Source organism: Leopardus geoffroyi, chromosome D4 (assembly GCF_018350155.1).
Source record: "Leopardus geoffroyi isolate Oge1 chromosome D4, O.geoffroyi_Oge1_pat1.0, whole genome shotgun sequence".
Classification (NCBI taxonomy): Eukaryota; Metazoa; Chordata; class Mammalia; order Carnivora; family Felidae; genus Leopardus; species Leopardus geoffroyi.
In genome coordinates this window covers 61,529,843-61,548,563 of record NC_059342.1, presented here as the reverse complement: position 1 = coordinate 61,548,563, position 18,721 = coordinate 61,529,843, and the positions used below count along the sequence as shown (strand labels likewise).

The 18,721-nt window shown below is 41.8% G+C and overlaps 1 protein-coding gene across 4 annotated transcripts in view; it reads right to left on the bottom strand.

Moving 5' to 3' along the window:
- The window catches only part of TGFBR1 (transforming growth factor beta receptor 1), a 57,859-nt gene extending 40,510 nt beyond the window's left edge, over window positions 1–17,349 (bottom strand). For 2 of the 4 annotated variants that reach the window (XM_045470424.1, XM_045470425.1), the window contains exon 1: window positions 17,132–17,349. Coding sequence is in view for 2 of the 4 variants with exons in the window: in XM_045470427.1 (XP_045326383.1) it covers window positions 17,132–17,216 (85 nt within the window). In the remaining 2 variants the exon portion in view is untranslated. The remainder of the gene's footprint in view (window positions 1–17,131) is intronic. The other 2 variants (XM_045470427.1, XM_045470426.1) reach the window with 2 other exon arrangements.
- Window positions 17,350–18,721: the final 1,372 nt, after the last annotated feature.

Here is an 18,721-nt window from a genome sequence, read left to right as displayed (position 1 = left end):
GTCGTGGGACTGAGCGTGGCAGCAGGTTCTGTGCTAAATGTGGAAGCCGGCTTAAGATTCTGTCTCCCTCTGCCCCTCTCCCCCATTCACGCCCTCCCTCTCTCTCTAGCTCTCTAAAATTAAAAGAAAGAAAGAAAAGAAAGAAAGAAAGAAAGAAAGAAAGAAAGAAAGAAAGAAAGAACACTTAGCATAGTACTCAGCACATAAAAAGCTAAAAAATTCATTTATGCATTCATTCAACAAGTATTTATTAGCACCTACTATGTGCCAGTCCCTGTTATACCTGCTGTACAGAGAATCAGAGCAAACCTTTACACAAGTCCAGAAGACAACACTGACACAGAATACATAATGTAAACAGTGTGCACATAAAGCAGTGAACATTCCCGTCAGCTATTTCTGTCTCTTTCTCCATTCACGGGTACCCATACAGAGTTTTTCCGCAGTATGACTGTTTGAACAGGGTTATTAGAACTTCAGTAGTTCTTAGGCAGCGTGAGATGTAAGTAGCATGAGACGTACCTACAAGAAAGTAGATTTTCAGTTCCAACCCAAATTAACAAAGTGTTGGAATACATCCAGTGTGCACATACCCCTAACAAATAGAGAATCATAACTCATAAAATGTTCATGCTTGGAGGAACCTGGTAATTACCTGATCCTTTTCTCTTATCTTTCAGATGAGGAAACAGAAATGCCCAAAGAGTTACATCAACACAATCTAGATATATTCTAAAAGCACAGGGGAAAAAAGCATATTGGAAAATCTATGGTGATCTCTCCCAAGTAGGACACGATGAAGGACTCAAGCCTTTCCCTCTGGAAAGCAACAGTGGCTCTAGGTGATGTGACTCAGTTGCACAGGTACTGAGGTACAGGGATGAACCTAAATGAAAAGTGGCAAATCATCCTGGGCTACAATAAAGCTAAAATAGAACTGTGGTAAGAGAAGGAAGTGGTGACCACCCACCAGCTACCTTTGAATTAAAGGAAGAAGAGAGTCACACCTGGGCCTGCAAATAGCAAAAGACCTACTGGAGCCATAAAGAAACGAGCTGGTGTCACTGTGTAGTTCATATTTTAGAAGCGCAGAGCAAGGCCTAAACATCTTTCACCAGAACAGTGTATGTAACCTGTGTGGGAACAAAGGAGGAACACCTTCAGGAGGACCGAGAAGCCTAGGAGATTCCTGCTGTTGAGGAGCTCACAATGTAAGGTAGAAAGCCAGCACGCCATGGGTAAAGGGTAATGCACAAAGTGCGGTGAGAGCAGAGAATAGGGACACTTCCCTCAAAGATGGTGCCTCCCCTGAGACTTATAGAAGGCTAAAGAAGAAAGGGAAGTCATTCCAGGGAGATGCTGTACCAGGATTCTGTACGGATTCAGGAATAAGAGACTTCAAGCAGTTTAGGAAAATGTAAATAGATCATATAAATCATCTCGATATAAACAACATGAAAAAAAGAATAACAAAATTCAACACCTATTCATGATAGGTGTTTCTCAAACCAGCAATGAATAGAAAACAAAAATTCAAATATGTATCATTTACAAAAGCATCCAAAATCAAATACATAGGAATAAATCTAACAATATATAAGACCTGACCTCTACAGGGAAAGCTTCAAAGCATTACTTGACAGAAATTATGAAGAATACAAAAGAAAATTAATTTATTTATAAATGGAGGGACATTCAATACTATAAGATGTTAATATTCTGCAAAGTGACCTGCAGATTCAACAAAATCAAATCAAAATCCTACAGCTGTGTGTGTGTGCGCGTGCGTGTGTGCATGTGTGTGTGTGTGTGTGTGTGTGTGTGTGTGTGTGTGTAGGAATTCACAAGCTAATTCTAAAACCTATATAGAAAAATATCCCAAGAACGGCCAAAGCAATTTTGGAAAACAATGCTTTTGGAAGACCTACACTACAGAATATCAAGACCCATCATAACATGATAATAATTAGGACTATTAATTATTGGCATGAGAACAAACAGAACAAATAGATTCCAGAAACAGATTTTCACATCTACAACTATTTGATTTACGATAGCAGTGACACTGCAGGGCCCTGGGAAAAGGAAGATATTACCAACAGTAGTGCTGGATCAACTAGGCATACAAATTTTAAAAATAAAAAATAAAACACATACACACACATACATATACACAGTGAAATATTACTCAGCCATAAAAAAGAATGAAATCTTGCCATTTGCAATGACATGAATGGAGCTAGAGAGTATTATGCTAAGCAAAATAAGTCAGAAAAAGACAAGTATACCACATGATTTCACTCACATGTGGAATTTAACAAACGGAACAAATAAGGAGAGAGAGAGAGAGAGAGAGAGAGAGAGAGGGAGAGGGAGAGGGAGAGAGAGAGAGGCAAACCAAGAAAAAGACTCTGAAGTATAGAGTACAAACTGATGGTTACCAGGGGGGAGGTGGGTAGGGGGATTAAATAGGTGATGGGGATTAGGAGTGCACTTGTTGATATGAGCACCAGGTATCCTATGAAGTGTTGAATCACTAAATTCTAAACCTGAAATAAATATTACATTGTATGTTAACTAACTAGAATTTAAGTAAAACTTGAGAGAGGAAAAAAGTAATATTATGCTGTATGGTAACTAGCCGGAATTAAAATTAAAAATTAGGGGTGCCTGGGTGGCTCAGTCTTAAGGTTAAGCGACCAACTTTGGCTCAGGTCACGATCTCGCGGTTCGTGAGTTTGAGCCCTGCGTCAGGCTCTGTGCTGACAGCTCAGAGCCTGGAGCCTGCTTCAGATTCTGTGTCTCCCTCTCTCTCTGCCCCTCACCTGCTCGTGCTCTGTCTCTATCTCTCAAAAAATAAATAAATGTTAAAAAAAATTTTTTAATTAAAAATTAAATTAAAAAATAATATATATATATATATATATTTCATTCCATAATGAAAAATCAACTCCAGATGGACTATACATATCAACATTAAAGTAAAGCAAGATGACTTCTAGAACAAAACATAAATATTTTCAAGACATTGAGTCCAGAAAGATTAATCAAATAGGATTCAAAAAGCCCTAACCTTTAAGAGAAAACAACAGAAGTTAAACTACATTAAAATACATTAAAGTCTGTCAAAAAGATACTGTTCTCCTATATCATTTTTCTTATTCATGTCTTTTTCTTCTTTTAGATTTTCAAATATTTGTCCATTTTAGTACTGTGTTTAAAAAGAATCAATTTGGTGTTTTATAGATCAAATCTACTGTAATTTTTTCTAAATCTTTATTTCCTTTGCATGCAGTTAGGTTGATTTGTACTTAATTCCTTCTCTAGCTTGAAATCTTCTTGCTTTCGAATTTTCTCTTGGGTACTGCTTTAGCAAAATCCCCACTAGTTTTGTTATGTAGGGCTTGTGTTGCCGGTCATTTCTAAATGGTTTGTAATTACAACTATAATTTCTTCTTTACTACAGGGATTATTTAGAAGAATAATCTTATATTTCCAAGAGGATATATTATTTATTTTGACTTTTTCTTTTAGTTGTTGTGAATTTCTAATTTGGGTATTCTTTGTAGACCTTCCTATCACCAATTTCCTGGAAAAGTGAAGAAGTATTTTAAAAGAATAGTGTTCATGATTATAAAATTGGAATACATTAAATCTTTATTATTGTGTTATTCAAATATTCTTTTCTAATTTTTTTAATGTTTATTTATTTTTGAAAGAGACAGAATGCAAGCGGGGGAGGGGCAAAGAGAGAGGGAGACAGAATCTAAAGCAGGCTCCAAGCTCTGAGCTGTCAGCAGAGAGTCCAACATGAGGCTTGAACCCACGAACCATGAGATCATGACCTGAGCTGAAGTCGGACGCTTAACCCACTGAGCCACCCAGGTGTCCTGACCATTGATTATTTTTTTAGTTAGATTTTATTTTTATCAAAGTTATGTATGTACAGAGTCTACAGTGTCAAATAATTCTACAAAACTGTTACCCCTCCTCCCACAAAAAAGATAGCAGCTCTCCAACATCCAGCCCTTTCTATTTCCTGCTCCATGGAAGCAATCGCACTTTCCACACTTAATTGAGTCTCTTGGTATTTAGCTTTATGTCATTCCCATCCCTTTTCAGAACAAAGAAACACTTACTGAATTTAGCTAAAAGAGGGATGGCAGAGACAAACACTGCTGGAAATCTCAAAGACTTGGTGAACCACACATATAGGTACACAAGTTTTAATTTCTTGACTTCCCTAGTCTGAAATGTTCATCTTCTTTGTCAAACAAAATATCAAAGCAAGCAGTTCAATTCTGGTTGCAGTCTCCTAGAGGAATACAGCTAAATTAAACCAAATAAGGACAGAAAAGACCAGCCAAAATGAGGTGACTTTTATAATATTTTGTAGTATTTCTAACCACTAAATCCATGGCCTTTCTTGGGGCATGAGGATGTGAGAGTATCTAACGTTGTCTGAGCTCCTTTCAGAAGAACCAACCAAATACAGTTTTCAGACATCACGATATAAATGTCCAGAAGCTTAGCACTAGGAATATGGGTTTCAAATTGCTGTTAGCATTAATGCTAGCATTTTGGTTACTGAAGAAGGCCTCTAGTAGAAGGCTGGTTATTAAAAGGTAAGGGTCTATCAGGACTTGATGTATAGAATTATGCAGCACATGTACAGAATTTATGACATCTATATAGAAGTCAATAATTACTATGCCCTAGCTATGGTTTAGAATGGTTCACAGGTGATTACACCCATTTGTTCCATGAGACTTTCCCCCCAGTTCCAGGATCTCTATGCTAAATTAGATGCAAGCACCCCAGCTATTTCCTTAGGGCATGCCATCTGTTTGCAATGCACAGCTAATTCTGAGTCTGTTGCTCCTTGAAAAGTATCCCCTAAGGTTTCTGCCTGACTCCTAAATTCAAATTTATTGAAACTCCTCCCTCCTTCCCCTTCTCCCATCATAAGGCAAGGGAAGGCTAGATCTGACATAACGTATATGATCAATGAGAAATGGTGGAAAGTCTCTAGCTAGAAGAATATTTATGTGACCTTGTCTTTTGTTTGTTTTTTAAAGAATAAAGTGGAAGAAACAATTGTGATCTTGGGGAAAAAGACTGCATGAGAGCAGAAAGACTCAAGCTCATAAATGCATTATAAATAGGGGTGCCCAGGGTGGCTTGGTTGGTTAAGCATCTGACTTTGGCTCAGGTCATGATCTCACAGTTCGTGGGTTCAAGCCCCACATTGAACTCTCTGTTGAGAGTTCAGAACCTGAAGCCTGCTTTGGATTCTGTGTCTCCCCCGCTCTCTGCCCCTCCCCCACTCATGCTGTCTCTCTCTCTCAAAAATAAACATTTTTAAAAAATGCATTATAGGGGCGCCTGGGTGGCTCAGTCGGTTAAGCAGCCGACTTCGGCTCAGGTCATGATCTCGCAGTCCGTGAGTTCGAGCCCCGCGTCGGGCTCTGTGCTGACAGCTCAGAACCTGGAGCCTGTTTCAGATTCTGTGTCTCCCTCTCTCTGACGCTCACCCGTTCATGCTCTGTCTCTCTCTGTCTCAAAAATAAATAAAAACGTTAAAAAAAAATTTTGTTTAAATGCATTATAAATAAGGAAGAGAACAAAAGTTAAAATTTACCATGGGAAAAATAAAATCAAAACAATGGAAAGAGAAAAAATAGAGTATGTGTTCATAAGAAAGTGATCTACAGTGATAATTGTGTTAATTGGCTTGCTTTGTTGGTGATTAGAGAATTTCAAATAATTTACAAAAAAAAAAAAGGAGAGCGAGAAAAGAAAGAAAAGTAAAGGACAAAAGACAGATCTGTGGTTCTCAATCCTTAAAGAATGTCAAGAAAAGGGCCGACTGTGTGTATCCCAGAGGGCACTGGGCCCTGGCTTTTTTACTTCGTTTGGCTATAGCAAGTACTGTTGGTTTGTCTATGTTTAGGAAGATCAGTATTAGAAACTTATCTGGGATGAGGAGATACTATAGATTTTTTTCAATTATCCCCACCAACTTTTTAGTATGAAGATTTTCAAACATTCAGAAACATTCAGAACATTCAGAAAAACTGTGAACACCTAAATTCTGTAATTGTCACTATTTTGCTATATTGATTTTATCATTATTTATCCATCTGTTGAGGGTCTAATTTCAGAGCATTTAAGGAGATCTTCCATAAATTTAGGCAATTAAAAAAAACCATTCTCCCTAATGGAGACTTGAGTGAGAAAAAGGGTGCTAGGGGTGCCTAGGTGGCTCAGTTGGGTAAGCGTCCAACTCTTGATTCTGGCTCAGGTCACAATCCCAGTTTGTTAGATCAAGCCCCGCATCGGGTTCTGTGCTGACAGCGCACAGCCTGCTTGGGATTCTCTCTCTCTGACCCTCCCCCACGTGCTCACTCTTTTCTCTCAAAAATAAACATTTAAAAAAAAGGGGTGGGGGATGCTAAGTGAAGTTTTAAGTGAAATTCCTGTTTAGTTATTAGCTGAATTATTTTCCTAAAATTATCCTGAAATACCATATATGTACGGAGTCCCAGTTTCCTCACCTGTAAAATAAAGTGAGACAAAATGTAATCATGATCCCCATACTTATGGTTGTTTATAGCCTAAAAATCCTATATTTCTATGAAATTTTCTTAAAAATAACTGCCATTTACTTTGTGTTTTCTATGTGGCAGGAAATATGCTATAATCTCATTTAATCTTCATAGGTTCCTTAAAATTTTGAGATACCACATTCATGAAAACTACCCACTGTTTTTAGTAGCATGCAGCCACTCTGACCTAATTCCAGTTGCACTTCCCCTTCACATTTTCAGTACCTTTTACTAACATCAATTTTGTACTGCTTTGGTGGAACTAGCTAGAACTAGCAAACAGAAATTTTCATTCCTCACTGAGAAACATGAACAAACTCTGGTCCCGGGTGTGTAATTTTTTTCCAAATGTAAAATGCGATAAAACAGCCAAAACTACTTTAACTTGTTTATTTTGGTAAAATAATTACATATAATTATTGTTGAAGGAAATCTACAATACACAATCTTGGTGTTTTTATTTAAATCTGTTGCACATTGAATAACAAAATTAAAATGTCAGTTTTTCAATTGGAGAAAGTACTCAAATCAACAGCCATGTGCTAAACAAAGAGACTCAATTAGAGCACATTATGGTTCCATTTGGGAATAAATACATCCAGAAAAAAACCAACAAAGATCATACATATATTGTGCGTGTTCATATAAATTAAAAGTCAGTTACTAATTTTCTATCTCTACATCCCTCTTCAGGCTTACCTATCTCCTCCATGTTCATTGCTCCCAAATATTAGCCCTCGCTTCTAGTTAAAAAAAGCTGTTTGTTTTTGCTTTTTTCCATGGGAGCTATTTGTATTTCAATGCATATTTAAAGATCTTATATTGTAGAAATGTAACAGGATGCCCGCACAAGGTGTCCTAGAACTATAAATACACACTATTATGTAATACGTGAGGTTCACACCTAGGAAATCTAGATGGAATGGTTATCCTGAAGCAAATGGACAAAAATAAGGAGGTTCAGCCCTGTTGATTAGAACAAGGAAACACTAGGACTGAGAAGTAAGAAAGGAAAGTGAATCTACTCAAGTCATGGACAGTGATAAACCCAAACTCTTCACTTGATTTCTCTCTCGTGCCCCTTATACAAAGACTTCTATGATAGATTCTGCTCGAGAGCAGGGAGAAACTTGTTTTTCCCAATGAAATTGGCATGTTTCTAACAAAGAATATCCTTCATGGTAACATATGTGAGTATCTTTTATATGAATATTGGGGTTACTATGCATCCTACCTGTGTAAGGACACATTCTCTGAGTATGTGTGGTCTCTCCTAAAGGAAGTCATCGATCCCAACATCCATCACCCAGAAAGGAGGCAGCTCTTCAGATGGGAAACCCAAGCAAAGACACTCTCTGGACCCTGCTGTTTTGGCCCTGTTTGAAGAAAGATAAATGCCTGGCTCTATTCACTTCTGGTGGCAGTACTCAGATGATGTCTGCCAAATGGAGACAGGCCAAAAGATAAGGACATGAGGAAAATGTCTTTGTAAGCCAGCCTGAACAGTTTCATGTTGCTTTCTCTATTCATTATCCTCTAGCTTTTAGCTAAGCTTGATTTAAATGCTGCAGCCCTACATCAGCTGTTCCACTGGCATTAGCGTAAGACTAGTGTGTCCATACTTGGATCCCAGCCTTTGCATGGAGAAGAAAAATGGTAGCACAACCCTCAATACATGTTGAAGAAGAAGCCTGCGAACGAGAATCAGGGCTGAGGTCCAGGAAGCCTTTACTACTTAGAGATTCTCCCTGCATTGCAACTTTGTGTCTGGGGCTCCTTATTATTAAGGAAGGAGGCAGCCTCCCATAAATGCTCAATAACAGGCAATGAGATGCAAACTATCAGGTTCCCTGATTGCTCTCACTGCTAGAAAACTCAGAGCTACGTATTGTGTTCAACTACAAAAGCTTTCCCCAGCTAAAAGTTATGGAGAATTGTTCTTTCTTTTCCCCTTTTATTTATTGGTTCTTATCTTTCTGGTCATTAGTTCTGATCTTACTGCATATGTTTTTATTTCAAGTTTCCTAAATCCTTTCCTGGAAAACAGTCAGAGGACACAAGCCAATCACTGAATAGATTTTTCCCATACAATAAGGAAGTTACAAAATAGTGCTCCTCTCAAAGGTATGAATGCTAAAAAGTATGAATGCTATATTTTGGCCTCTCTTGTACCTCATCCAAGAACCAGAGCAGATTCTCAAGAGGTGAAAGAGAGCTTGAACGCTAATGTCAGTACAATCAGAAGATCACAAATAATTCTGAATACATATTTCTTTGGTGTTGGAGGGGGTGGAGAGAACAAAGCATGGACCTGTAATCCAGGAGGGAAGAATATCTCAGTGAACTGAGCAAGGCTCCACATCTAAGCTAGGAGTTCAGAGTCAAAATAAATACTTCACTTAAGGTGGCTTTTTAGGGCACCAGAATCAAAAGAAAAAAAAAAAGGAGAGAGAGAGAGAATGAGGTAGAAGGCAAATGCTGATAATTGTTTCTTTGCCTAAGATTCTCTCCCATTTCCAACCACATTCCAATCTTACATCTTTGCTGCCTACTGAAAAACTCCACTTGGTTATGCGACCCTCACCTCAAACTCAACATGTTCAAATCAGGTTTCATTTCCCTGTCAATCTTTCTCTCACCTAATTCCTTACTAGTTAAAAGCATTATCCAGATGTAAAAGTCCTGGAGTCATTCTTTTTTTATTTCATGGAATCCTTAATTTTTGTACTCCGACTTCCTACAACTAAGATCTACTGCCGTTCAACAAATATTTACTGCGTGCCTATGATGCACCAGACACTTTCTATGCCCTTGTGATACAGTGGGAACAAAACAGAAATATCCATTTTCATAAACTTATATTCTAGTAGGAAGAGGGAAACAACAGACAGAGTAAATAAGTAAATACGGTTAAGTAAGTACAGGATCTCAGAAGGTAGTAAATGTTACAAAAAAAGAAAAAGCAGAGTAAGATAATGGCAATTTAAAAAAAGGGTGGTCAGGGTAAGTCTCATTGAGAAAAAGGTGACATTTGAGCAAAGATGTAGAAGAAGTAAGGGAGGAGGCTGTGCGGATATGTGGGGAAGAGCAGAGGCAAAGAGACAGCCCTGCAAAGGCCCTACTACCAGCTCCTCCGATTTCTTTGAAATGTCATAAAAACACGTCAGATTAAAACCACTCACCTGATTTTTAAGGCCCATAATTCCTTGAACCCATCCTCTAAATCATGAACCTCCACTCCTCCCTTTAAAATTCTTGGAACTTAGCATGCTCCTTCTTCATATGCATCATCCTCCCCTACCTAGGAGAGCTTTCTCTCTGCCCCAATCTAAACTCTGTCCATCCCACAAGGCAGGGGATCAAGTCCTACCACTTCTATAAAGCAGTGCCTATGGCTGCTATTACTGAATCTGTATTTATCGTATTTCCCAAGTATCATATTTCTCTATTTTATTTTTTTTTTAATGTTTATTTATTTTTGAGAGGGAGAGACGGACAGACACAGAGTGCAAGCGAGGGAGGGACAGAGAGAGGGAGACACAGAATTTGAAGCAGGCTCCAGGCTCTGAGCTATCAGCACAGAGCCCGATGCAGGGCTCGAACCCACGAACCGTGAGATCATGACCTGAGCCAAAGTCTGATGCTCAACTGACTGAGCCACCCAGGCACCCCCCAGGTATCATATTTCTTAAAGGAAGTCAGCCTCTTTCTCTACTTCCCACTGTGTTGGTCACTACAAGCTGAAGCTCTTTGCAACTTAAAAACACTTTTATTAGCTTTGATAAACTACTGAAAGAGATAGAATGATTTTTTTAATGACTTTATTATACTAAAAAAAACCCATGGGGAATGGATGAGTCAAAGTGTTAATGATGGACAGTGATAGCTTTTTTCTTTTCTCTAATTCAAATTTTCAGCTATTTTCAAGTCTGTGGTTATGTTACTTTAAGAAGCAAAGAGTGTGCTATGAAAATATATAAATCAATACAAATAGTGTGTGATCAACTATCATTAGACTCATCAGAGAGATTAAAATTACCTAAAAATATAAGTCAAAGACTGCAAGCATCTGAGTAACTTGCAGTTGCAAAGAGGCACACTATAATTAAGACAAGCTGAAGCAAATTCTCATGGTTGAAAAAAAAGAAGAAAAAAAAAAACCCTTCCTGATGAAGTGACCGAAACAAGATATTTACTGTATACAAAAGCAACATGATGTGCAGGAAAGAGTACACCCTCTGAAAATGTTCAAGTGCAGGTCCCACCACTTATTAACATCATGACCTCAGTTTCCTGGTCTGTAAAATGGAAACACAGAAGCTCCTCCTTTTACAAACTTTCACAGATACAAACTAAGTTCCAGTCTGAGCAAAATCCTGTTAACTCTGCCTACTGGAGTTAGTGGTAATGCACAATCATTCGAACCTCAGTGGTTGGACTGTTACTAGCCTACAGATCTCTATTCTATCTGAAGCAGTATCTTTTTTTATAAATATATCTATGACTAAAAGATGAAAGAATATTGACATCTTTGAATAACATGTAAGATAGCTGAAAAGAATCCTGGGTTTGAACCAATGTCATCAGGGCACCTGGATGGCCCAGTCAGTTAAGTGTCTGATGCTTGATTTTGGCTCAGGTCATGATCTCATGGTTCATGAGATCGAGCCCCGTGTTGGGTTCTGTGCTGAAGCATGCTTGGGATTCTCTCTCCCTCTCTCTCTGCCCCACTTGTATACATGTTCTCTCTCTCAAAATAAACATTAAAAACAAAACAAAACAAAACAAAACAACGTCATCAAAATCTACAGTTAACTCTTGAGCATTGGTCACCCGGACCTAGTAACAAATGGACTTAAAAAAAAATCTTCTGGAAATTAACTGGTACATAAGTAAGAAACTTTTGTACTATTATACAACTACCATCAGCGTTGGTTCTGAGAATTAAATGAGACAAGGCAGACAGAATGCCTGGCACATTCTTATCATATATTCTTTTCAGATTGATAAATGGTACATGGACCGCTGAATCTTCAAGAAATGTCAAAGTAACCTGTGTGCACCCATCTCCTGCAAGTCATAATTTTTTTTTAAGTTAGAAATCATTCTTTATAATGTGTATTCTCTTAGATTGCCAAACAGGGAGTAGCTTTCCAAAAAGCCAGATGTGATCTATGAAACTGGACCCACAGAAACTGGACCCAGACTTACTCCTCTCTCTCACTAGTGTTGGAGAAAGTGTCTGTCTAAAGCAAATAGCCTATAAGTCAACCAATCATTAAGTTCATATAAAAAAAGGGTAACCATAAGAAGCCTACCTGCATCACCTGGGCCAAAACTGTAGAGCTAAAACTGGATCTCATTCAAAGTAGCAACAAATCTTAATGTTTATGCATAACAGTTGGATTTGATAATGAAGAAATTCAGTTAAGAAAGACATTAATTACCCTAAGTATTAGAGTTAGGCCGGGTCAAGACAGACCATAATTTTTAAGATTCCAAAAGTTTTCTCAAGCCAGTTCTATGGGACAATGCATGAAAATCCCTGAGATACATGCCAGCATCTGCCCTCAATTCCAGAAGCAGGAAGCAAAGATGTGACCCAATCACATGATAATAAACCACAGTCCATCTGTTCAGAGAACTTGCATTATGTAAGCCACAACCAAGAAAGAACAGCAAAAGGCAGGCAGTTTGTCAACATGCGCAGGAGGCTCTGTGGTTTGAAGAAACATGTTCTCACATCAAAAGGGCCATCCATAAAAAAAATGGCATTTTTAAAACCCATGTCATTAGACATGAAAATATCTGATGAACTACAAAGGTACTACCAGAATGGTGTTGAGTTCAGATAACTGTTTCAACTAGGCCTAGAAGAACCTTTCAGCAAAGGTCTTCTCCACATAAGCAGCCCTCCTCAGAGGAACAAGATTTACCTCCCTCTCAATTATTTTGATCATGTCAGTTCCCTATTTAATTTCAACAAAGTAGATCATCTAAAACTCTAAACCTAGACCATGCACTGCAAGGCCTCTCAATTACATCCACTTCAATTAAACCCCAAACAGCTTTACCATCTTTTAAACTACTAAAGCCTACTCTTCTCAATCAATAAGCTCTACACCAGGTCTTTTTATCAGCAATATAAAAAGGATATTGACCTTCTCTTGAGGACTTTTTAGCCCCTCCCCCACTCCATCAGAAGTCACTTTTCATAAATTCTGTAAAATTCAAGATAACTAACTTCACTTAGGTAAGTCACTCCATTAACCCTGCCCTCCCCTCCTCAAAGCCCTTCATATTTTAAAGAGCAGAAGATTTGTGGGGCGCCTGGGTGGCTCAGTCGGTTGGGCGTCCGACTTCAGCTCAGGTCATGATCTCACGGTCCGTGGGTTCGAGCCCAGCGTCGGGCTCTGTGCTGACAGCTCAGAGCCTGGAGCCCGTTTCACATTCTGTGTCTCCCTCTCTCTCTGCCCCTCCCCTGTTCATGCTCTGTCTCTCTCTGTCTCAAAAATAAATAAACGTTAAAAATTAAAAAAAAAAAAAATAGCAGAAGATTTGGAATGAGATCATCTAAATTCCTATCTTAGTTCTGCCTGACCCTAAGAAATTCACCTAATCTCTGATGTCATTTTTTCCCCTTATAAACCAAAGGGACTTACAACTTTCAGCATTAGAATGCTTACCCCTGGTGGGCAGTCCATAATATTATTTTCCCCTATTTATCCCACTTAGATTACCTTTCTATTTTGTTTCCATTCACATATTACAGAGTTTTCAGAATTGGGGGAAAGAAACCGTGGTAATACATCCAAACCCTGCAGTATAGAATAAAGAACTGAACTCTAAAAAGGAACTTGCCAGTCAATAAAAGCTTTGATTCCTGCCCTGGTGTAGGCCCCAGGACAGTGGGGGACACAGCTTACTACTCATCAAATCTCCCTCTCTGCCCATTTGAATTTAAGCTACCTTTCAAAGTCAGTTCAAGTCCTAAAGTGTCCAGAAAGCCTCCCCCCATTACTTCAGCCTACATTAATCATTTCCCTCTTTGACTACTTGATGCCTCTCTGCAGGGGTAATATTAAAAATATTTAACAACTGGCTCCACAATGGTGCCAACCAATCAGAAAGGATGTCTGATCAGTCAAAACACACGTGGCCCAGTGGAAATTGGTGGCTGAACATCAATCCAGTAATATCAACACAAAATAGCAACCTCAAACTCCAATACAACTTTCTCATCTGGTATTCAAAATCTCATGAATTAGGAAAAGTAGGTATGATCCAGAGTTTCTGTATAACTAGGGGTGAGGTTGAGACTAACAAGCAAATCTAATAACCAACTGCTTCTTTCATCACATTATGCAATTTCCATATTATATACACAGAAATGCCAATTAATATTGCATAAGCTGTACTTACATAAAACAGTATAAATACTAAAGGAAGGCTCAGTCAAGTGGAATTCACTTAATTAACAAGCATTTAAGTGGAACAGAATATAAAACACAGTGCTAGGTTCCAAAAGCATAAAGGAAAAGGCATAACCCTTGCCCTCTGGGTACCTACAACACATTCAAAAGTATAGTTAAAGAACGGCACAGGAATGGTAGAAATAAACAACACAAACTGTAAGTACTATACAGTTCAAGGAAATAAAGAGTTCAGGAACTAAATCAGTACATGAAGACAGGACTGAGAACTTCTCTCCTCACGTTCCCAAAAGGGGTAAAGTTAAGTATGTAGTTAAAAGGCTAAAAAGTCAAGAGTCAGTGGGAAAACAGAAATCACCGGAATTGAGGGTTTACAGTAGTAACGAGTTGAGAATCTTTGGTTGAATACTCAGAGATGGCTTCAATCATAAGCCTCAAGTATTGCTCTAACTGCTGAATACAAATGGAAAATCTTGTAAACCCTTTGTGAGGATGGCTGAGGACGATTAGCTTGGCAATAGCCTATAGAAAAGCCTAGAGGAGAGAAACTAGAAAGCAACTTAGAGTCAAGGGATAACAGGCAGGGCTAAACTGATGGCTGCACACAAAGAAAAGAAGAGACATTAGAGAAGCATTTATGGAGGAGTGCTTGGGTGGCTCAGTTGGTTAAGCATCTGACTGTTGATTTACGTTCAGATCATAATCTCACAGATTTCACAGTTCTCGGGATCAAGCCCCTCATCATGCTATGCACTGACAGCACAGAGCCTGCTTGGGATTCTCTCCCTCCCTCTCTGCCTCTCCCCGGCTGGCTCATGCTCTCACACGCTCTCTCTCTCTCTCTCACTCACTCAAAATAAATCAATAAACTTAACAACAACAACAAAAAAAGAGTTGGGGGTTTTAGGCATGTTTTCAAAGAAAAAACTTACACGATGGCAGAAAGGAAACCAGACTCTCACACGGGATATATATGTGGACATATTGGTATGGTACTAATCTGTGTACTAGGGACAGGGAACCAATTTCCCTAGAGAAATCTGTTAAAGAGAGGAGAAGCTGGGCAGAGAAATACAAAAGTAATAGATACCCAGACAATAAGGAATAACTGCAAGGTCTTAAAAAGGAAGCTAAATTATAAATTTAAAAGTGCATTTGAGCTGCTTCAGAATCGATAAAAGATCAACATAAACAAGCGTGGGCAGACCAGTTGAGGGAGTCTAGACTACAGACTAACGGCACCAGGATCAATTTTGTGCTGTATGCACACCAGTGTAGTCTGGAAGCTTCTCCCCAGCATGGACTGAGCACTGTTCTGGATCCTAATTAAGTCCAATATTGTCAAGTGAATACATGAACACTTAGTGTGCTGGGTAGGCTAGGTGGAAAGAGTGAAGTATGCTATTCGAATTATTAGTGCTGTAGAAATGTTACTTTTGCTTGATACCTGACTATGGATTCTCCTACCTGTCCACATATTTACCTTGCCCCCACTCCTTAGGCCATTGTCAGAAAACCAGCATTTCCTCTAATGTAGGCCCAGTATGAAGGGATTCCAGGAATGGACTAGGTAGGCATCAGAAAAAAGCCAACCGGATTTTCATAGTGTGAAGACAAAACCAAAAAGGTAATCATAAAGACCAAGTGCTCATTAGAGGACTGAAAAGAAATATGGGCTACGTCAGACAGGTGTATATATTAAGGCATATAGGTTCTGGAAAGACTGAACTCTGGGTGGAAATCCTAACTCCAGCTCTTAGTAACTAAGTACTTAACCTAACCTGTTTGAAACTCAGTGTTCTCACCTATAACATGGGGCAAATGCCACAAGGCCTGAGGGTTTCATTGTGAGAATTGGATAATGTACTTTATGCATCTACATCATGGTAAGCTTTTAACAGACAGTAGCTATTACTCATAATTGGCACTCTCATTCTTGAGTTGTTTGTTTTTTAAAACATTTGGTATTCAATTTTAGAAACAGAAATGTACTTTCAATGTAATTTAGTTTCTAACACTAAGGATTCTATATTTTAGTTTCAAGTATTTTAGTCTGGATGTTAACAAAGTTTTTCACTGTTCCTTCCACGGAAGTAGGTTATTACCACATATCCCATCCTGACTTCATATTTTGGAAAAAAAAAAGGAGCAAACAAACATTCTCCCTTGAAAACCAAAGTACACAGAGATTACTGATTCAAACTACTGTCACTCAAGAAAAGGAACATCACTAGCGATGTTCCTTCGAGGAAATAAAAGCGTTTGATCAATTCGGAGTCATTCCCATTCAAACATTCCAAACCCCGCAGAGTGAGCAAACGTTCAAGTTTCTACTACGAAAACAATCTGTAGCCTTCTGGCTACTGGATTCACTTCAACACTTCCCAGACGCACCAAAGAAGAAACATTCCGCACATCTTCGTGCCTCCTTCTTCTCACACAAAGCTTCGCGGCTCCCCCTTCCAAGAGCCAACCCCGGCTGGGGAAACAGCCCCTCTCGGCGGGGTCGGGCCGGTGCCCAAAACCAGGGCACCCCCATGACCCGGGGGTCTCCCCCACACGTCGCCCCCTCCCACCGCTCGGCAGGCTCAGAGTTCATACCCCGCCCGGGAAACCTCCGGCGACCCCAACCCCGCCCCGGGCCCCGAGAACCTCGTGCGACCCTCCCGCTCGGGGTGGGGTGCCCAGACAACGCCACAAGGCACCCGGGCTCCTCCAGGCCCGGCCGGCCGCACACCACCTCCGGCCCTCGGCCCGCGCCCCCTGGCTCCCCGCAAGGCAGTCCGGCCCTCGGACCGCTCCGCCCGACGCCACCTCCCCCGGGAAGCTGGGAGCAGGGGCGGCCGCCCGCTGCCCGGCACGTCCACCCGCGCCCAGACACACGCCCCCGCCCCGCCCCGCCTCGCCCGCGCTCCCCGCCCGTGATTCGCGTGGCGGCCGCCAGGCCAGGCCAGCCGGGCCCCGGCCCGGCGCCGCCACCTGCGCCCCCGGCCCCGCGCCATGTTTGAGAAAGAGAGGTAGCGAGCCAGAGGCCGGGCCCGGCCCGCGCGCCCCGCAGCCGCCCGCCAGCCCTGCCGCGCCGCCGCTCACCCGTCGCCCCCGGGGCCAGCGTCGCCGCCGCCGCCAGCACGAGGAGGAGCAGCCGGGGACGCGGAGCAGCGGCCGCCGCCTCCATGGTCCCGCCGCCACCGCCTGTGGCCCGGTCCGGCCCGGCCGCCGCCTCGCCTGAGCAAGCCCTGCCTCGCCCCACCTCCCGCCGCCGCGGCGGCCTCGCTCCGGCCCTTTGTAACTGCTCCGGGGCTGCGCGTCCATTGGCTGGCGGGCTCCCGCCGGCCCCGCCTCCCGGCTGTCTGCGAGCGGCCAAGCGGGACCAATCCCGGAGCCCCGCCCACGGGCTCGCTGGACAGCCAATCCGCAGCCGCGGGCGCCGGCCTCTGACCACGCCCCCAGACTCCCCGGGGGCCGTGCTGCCAGACCCCTGCCCCAGCTCGAGCCGCTCCCTGCTTGGAGGAGGCCGGGTAGCGGCAGGGTCTAGCGAGCCCTGCCCTGGCTTAGCGTCCAGCCCCGGAGGGCGAGGGTTGCACGAGGGGTGTGTCTGGGTGTGAGTCGCTTTCGGAAAAAGGCTGTGGCAGCTCTAACACTCTTCTCTTGTAGCCTTCTCTCAGCACCTAAGATCTAGCACTGACCCCAACCCCACCCCGATCCCCCCTTCATGGCCCTGCACCACCAATCCTCAACACAGTCGCCCAGATCCGCGGTCGTCAGGCAGGCTTCAACTTCCATTTCCCAAATCCAAGCTTCAACTTTCAACAGCCCGCCCCCCAAGTCCTTCCTCCGTGCCTTTGATATATGACTCAGTCTTCTCCTCCCGCTGTCAGTGTCTAACCCCAACCTAGCCCACCTCTCAAATTCCAGGCCCTGAAAGTCCTCAAATCCTGGTCTCAGATCTCAGACTTAGACTTCAGATCCTGAGCTCCGACACACCCCCGAAGAGCCTCTCTCCCTTCGGAACTCAGAGCAGATTCAGAACGGGTTCCAAACCACACTCCTTTCTGACCTCCTCCTGATCCAGGTGGGAAAGGGAAGGTTCCCACCCCCACCCCCCAAGAAGGAGGACTTCCCTTCTTAGCACGCAGCACTCCTCCCGTGGCGGAGGGGGCGTAGTTAATACTTTGACTTGCCTCTGACACGCCTGCACAATAATTCTGAGGTGTCACTAGAAACCCAAATAAACTCGGCTACGTTTTCATTCTGAATTCCTAATTTACTGTGAGACGCTCCACCCACCTTCCCTCTGGGACACCAAAATGAGCTCCAGATTTGTAATTCTTCCTGTCAGACTAGTCCTCTCTTCAGACACAAACACAGCCGAGGAGGCTGTTACTTAGAACAGAGAACATTTTTCCACAGAACCTTTTAAGGAGAAAATTTTATTTTCTGTGTGATTTGAGCTTGGAATTAAATAAACCTTGGTGGCAGGAATCAGAATCACCCTCCAGCATCAATTTGTAAATTAGCGCTACTCCTCGCTGAGCACTTTACCTGCCAGTAAAGACTTCCCTCCCGAGCTGTAAAAGGGTAGGTAGGGTGTTGGAGCGGAGATCTGAGACCTGCCCCATTCCCCCTCCTGAACAGGATACTTATTTGAACAAGCCAGTTAACCTTTCCGAGTCTCCATGT